Source organism: Herpailurus yagouaroundi, unplaced genomic scaffold, assembly GCF_014898765.1.
Source record: "Herpailurus yagouaroundi ecotype Mexico unplaced genomic scaffold, PumYag 195, whole genome shotgun sequence".
NCBI classification, from domain to species: domain Eukaryota; kingdom Metazoa; phylum Chordata; class Mammalia; order Carnivora; family Felidae; genus Herpailurus; species Herpailurus yagouaroundi.
In genome coordinates this window covers 18161575-18166648 of record NW_024412426.1, presented here as the reverse complement: position 1 = coordinate 18166648, position 5074 = coordinate 18161575, and the positions used below count along the sequence as shown (strand labels likewise).

Genomic DNA, 5074 nt, shown 5'->3' with positions numbered 1-5074 from the left:
AAAAAAAAAAAAAAAAAAAAAAAAAAAAAAAAAAAAAATTAAGGGAATAATGCCATTAAAATCAGGAGAGGGAATAAACTATTAAAATTGGTTTAGAGTGAGAACTGAGTTTTAATGCCAGTTTTTCCATTTACTAGTTGTGACTTTTTGGCAGCTCACTTTATCCCTCTGTGCCTCAGTTTCCTCATTTGTATGATGGCAGTGATTTGTTTTACAGTTGAAATTATATACTAAAGTGAAATTAAAGTGCTTAAATAATGGTAGTTATTATTAGCATCATATGTAAATTTTCGAAACATAAAAGGGCTTCAGCACTCAGCCTAACTGGAGTTAGTAAAAGCTGTAAAAAAGTCTTTTAAACTATTATGCATACTTCTCACTAATTCAGATAATCTTTTCCCTACTTAATTTAAATAGGGTTTAATGCATCTGGTACATAGATGTGCCATTTTGCCATCTGTGTTTGCACACTTATGTAGCAGGTTAAAGGTAGTATTAGAATGTAATTTATGAATTATCTTGTGTCTCACTGCTTTCTTCTTCATCCATTAATCCCATAATTGAATGCTCAAATAATCCTAGGAATTATATGGATCATTGTTGAAAGAGTATATTCTCTTGCTTTCTGCCTATCTCTGACCCCTCTAAGAGAACTCTCTTTCAATCACCAAAATCTCACCAGTCCCTTTTTATCAAACACACTAAAATCATCCCATTTTACAGCCTTTCTCCTTGCAGTGCCCTTTCTTCCAGATCTTGGGTCACTGCTCAGATTTCAGCCCACAGAGGCCTTTCTTAATGAAGTTCCCCCTTGAAGCCCCATTGACACCTTATCTTGGTTTTTGTCTTTATATTTGAAGGTATTCCAATTTTACTTGTCTATGGTCTTTCTCTTCCATGAGTGTTTGGACTCTGGCCTATTTGTAAAAGTATTACACGTAAAACAGGTCTTACACGTAATAGTAACTTGATTGAGTAACTGTTTTCCAAATATCCATGCTCTCTCCATGTGTTGTAAGTTGTACTTGTTTTCCTGCTTTTCTTCCAGGTTAAGACAGATACAGTTCTTATCTTATGTAGAAAGAAGGCAGAAAACATGAGGTGGGACTACCTGACTCAAGTTGAAAAAGAATGCAAAGAAAAAGAGTGAGTTTACTTTCATTTCTTTAAGAATTCTAATGTATTCTTTGCTGGGATTGTAGATTTTTAATACTTTGCTATGGTGGAGAAGAGCTGTAGTCTGCGATTTGACCATTTACCTCTTAATGTCCACTGAGTAACCCAATTATCCTCTATCTTTCAACTGTCAGAACCTACCAAAAGAGGGCACATGGCCAGCAAGTTGCTTTATACCCAGGGCTTTAGTTTTGATTGGCTGTTTTGTACTGGTTCTTAACACTAAGCCAGTGGTATTCCTATATGGATACCAGGTCCTTTCTCAGAGATTACTTTTCATTAGTCTAAGAATTCCACAGAAGTTTCTTACACGTAATTTAGTTTCACAGTCACTGGTGTAGAGTGAAAAAGTATTTTTATCCATTAATGACCATTCCAAAAAGTGTTCATTTAAAGATACTTCCATCCTAGGTCAAACTTACTCTGCTTTAAATATCCTGCAGTGGCCATGTCCTACATTGAGTTGCTTAGCCTTCCACATTCCTCTCACTCCTTCCTCGGTAGCCTGTGTGCACTTGGTTGGTTAGGGTTAGAAGCTATCTGAATTGATTTTAAATCGAGAACGAATTACCTGAGTACAGAACTATGTCTTTGTCTTACTGTTTCTTCAGAGCCAGTTATGCGATCTGGCACTTAAGTGAAGAAGATAATTTGCCCTGCTTGGACATTGGTTGAACTGGAGGCATTCATTATGATAAGGACATAGCAGTAAATGGGATCATTTATATATATGTATTTGTATCTCCATTATTTGTTTTCTTTTTAATAGAAAGCCCTCCTATGACACTGAAACAGATCCTAGTGAGGGACTGATGAATGTTCTAAAGAAAATTTATGAAGATGGAGATGATGATATGAAGCGAACCATTAATAAAGCCTGGGTGGAATCAAGAGAGAAGCAAGCCAAAGGAGACACAGAATTTTGAGACTTGAAAGTCATTTTGGGGACTGTGATGTGGAAATACTGATCTTTCCAATGAGGAAATGTTGGTGAGCTGCACAGATAAATTTGACAGATAACTACTTACATAGCCTTCTAAGTAAAGGCAATGAATTCTCCCATTTCTACTGGAGGATTTATTTAAATATGCTTATTAAACACTTCCTCCAAAGATGGTTTCCTTAGTAATCTGGGCATTTCGTTCAAAAAAGGATAATATTGTACTCTTGTGTGAAATGTTAAAAAGCAAGTCTTGCCTAATGATAATGCCACATCGTGTGTATTTTTGTTCAGCTAAGAGGTAGAAAACAAAAGTTCTCGTTTGCCTATAAGTTTCTGACATCACCTCCCACCAATGTAAGAATAAGTAAAAATAAAACCTGGATTTTTGCATAAAATGCAAATTTGTACCTGTGTACTTCAAGGTTGTAGAGTTTTTCTGTGAACAGCTTAATATATATACACAACACATCACCATGCCCTAATCACAAATGTTTTTCTCTAAATATATTTAAGTTAAAGCTAAACCTAAATGATAAACATCTTTGTATAGTATTAGTGTTGTCATGTTGTAAGATGGCTTACAAAAGCAGTAACTATAAAGCAAAAATAAATGAAAACCCACCAATTCCTATGTTCACTCAAGCTGATTAGGATTTTGTTCAATGGAATCGTTCAGTCTATCCAGGAGTGTGTCACAAAAGGCTTCAAAAAGGGAGGACTTGTTTTAGAATTACTCCCTCCTAGAAATAAGGAGTAAGAGCAAGATGCCCGTGACGTGTTTCCCAATGCAATTAGAGACGAGAAAGCATACACATAGAGGAAAAAAATCCAAGAGGATTAACCAAAAGTATGATTAATAATCAGAGTCTGGTAAAGTGGTAGGGTAAATTTGGTAGGGTTTAAAATGTATTTCAGGGAAATATCAATAAAGGAAAATTCCTTAAATTTTTGCCAGCTAAGAGAGGAAACAATGATGGAATTTAGAAAATCACTATTGTAACGTTAATGAAATACAGACTAGGGTAAAAATCACCAACCAATGAAATGTTAAAATCCTTAGGGGACAATGAATGCAGGGAGCAGGCTGCCCCCACCTGAACCATTGATCCATTAGCACTGAAAGCTGGACAAGATATGTGCCTTCTTTTTTGTTAATGGTGAATTTTTATTTCAGAAATAATACCTTGTGGGTTTTTTTATTTTGAGAGTGCATGAGTGCGATGGGGCAGAGAGAGGGAGGGAGGAAGAGAATTCCCAAGCAGGCTCTGTGGGGCTCGATTCCACAAACCGTGAGAGCTGAAACCAAGAATCAGATGCTCAACTGACTGAGCCACCGAGGCGCTCCAGATATGTGCCTTCTGATGTGACATGAACTAGAACCCAGCACATTTGTGAAAATTCATTCCTTAAAAACCGAGCCTGAATCTTGCCAAGCCTCTGAATGTAACTGAGTTTTTAGGGACAGAGAACAAAGCTAAAGGACACATGAAGCACATAGCCAGATGTTGGCCACCGTACAGGACAAATGAGTGACATGAGGAAAACAGGAATGAGAGGCACAGCAACCAAATGCGATCTACAGATCATGCTCAGACCCAGGTTCAAACAAATGAAAAGAGGGTGTCCTATCCATGATCTACCAGAAATCCACAAATCTGATGTCCTAGTTACACTCTGATTAACACCAGGTACTGGTTGGAATATTAGCTAGAGCATTCCAGTTGGTAAGTTGTAATAAAAACTTGGCAAATATGAATCCAAGGTTTGTGCTAATTCCCTCTTAAGGCTTCACCTCCACCAAAATTCCAGACTCTGCTATCCAGCTGCACAGCAGACTTGGAAAACACAGGCATCTCAAACAGCACAACTGAAACCTAAACTCCCATAACCTGGTTTCTTCCAAACCAATTCTTCTCTTCCTCTATTTTCTGTCTTGGTGTTGCCTTCTCCCATCCTTCTAGTCACCCTTACCAGGAACCTAGAGGCCCCTGTATCTAGTAAATATCATCAGTCTCTAAGTCTTGTCCAATTTTCTTTCCTAAATAAGACTTTTAAAATCTGTTCCTCTTGTCTCATTTGCTAATGCCTGAACTCCCTTTGTCCAGGCTCTGGTTTTCCAGAACAATTTTGACATTCTCCTGCCTTGGTTATCTTGCACGGAGCCTTTTCTCTCATGGTCTAGATCTACCACACGGTTGTCCCTTATCTGTAGAGCAAACTGATGAAGCCATTCCTCTGCTTAAAACTCCCAATAGCCAGTATTTAAGTCTTACCTTCACATAATGTGACCTGTTCCATGACAGCCTTTGTCTTGGGTTTCTTATTCCTCATACAATGAAGTGGCTGCTTCCACTGTCCTCTGCAAACATCTTGTGCCTTGCCTCTTGAGTTAAGTTCAAATATCAGCTCCAGGAACACTCTCCCAATGGTACGCAGCAGCTTCCATACTACACCGTGGACAGTTTTATCACTGGGCTGGTCACTGTTGAGCTACTGAACAAAACAACCTTTTGCTATCTTTACTCATTTCTGTTACAGATAAACAAGAATACAGAAAATACATACTATTCCAACAAAACTTTTCCTCTTTGGATAGATTTTCAGGGGCTTAAAGAGATATTTTGTTCTGAAGGCCACTGAAGATGGAGCAAGGAAATATTTAGTGCCTTTTGTTTAGCCATCACACAAAGCAGCCGAGCATTAGTTAGATCATCAAGAACATCGTCTCTACCTTCCGACATACCATTTCTCTAACAATGAGAAATGGTAAAGTGCTCTGCATGTCAGGGAAGCACAACCCAAGATTACAAGTTGTCACAGATGAGCTACTTGTCCATGAGTTGCATTAACTGTCAGATAAAATTGCTTTATGAAATAATGTACTTAAAAAATACAGAAACTTTTAGGATGTTATTAAAAGATTAAATGTGAAGGAAAAGGCAGGTATACAGAGAA

At 37.6% G+C, this 5074-nt stretch overlaps 1 protein-coding gene across 1 annotated transcript in view; it reads left to right on the top strand.

The window, feature by feature from the left end:
* CACYBP (calcyclin binding protein) overlaps nt 1-2526 on the top strand; it is a 12172-nt gene extending 9646 nt beyond the window's left edge. Inside the window, exons 5-6 of the mRNA XM_040446739.1 lie at nt 1049-1146; nt 1946-2526. Of these exons, the coding sequence (XP_040302673.1) occupies nt 1049-1146; nt 1946-2102 (255 nt within the window). The 3' untranslated portion in view covers nt 2103-2526. The remainder of the gene's footprint in view (nt 1-1048; nt 1147-1945) is intronic.
* The last annotated feature ends 2548 nt before the right edge of the window (nt 2527-5074 follow it).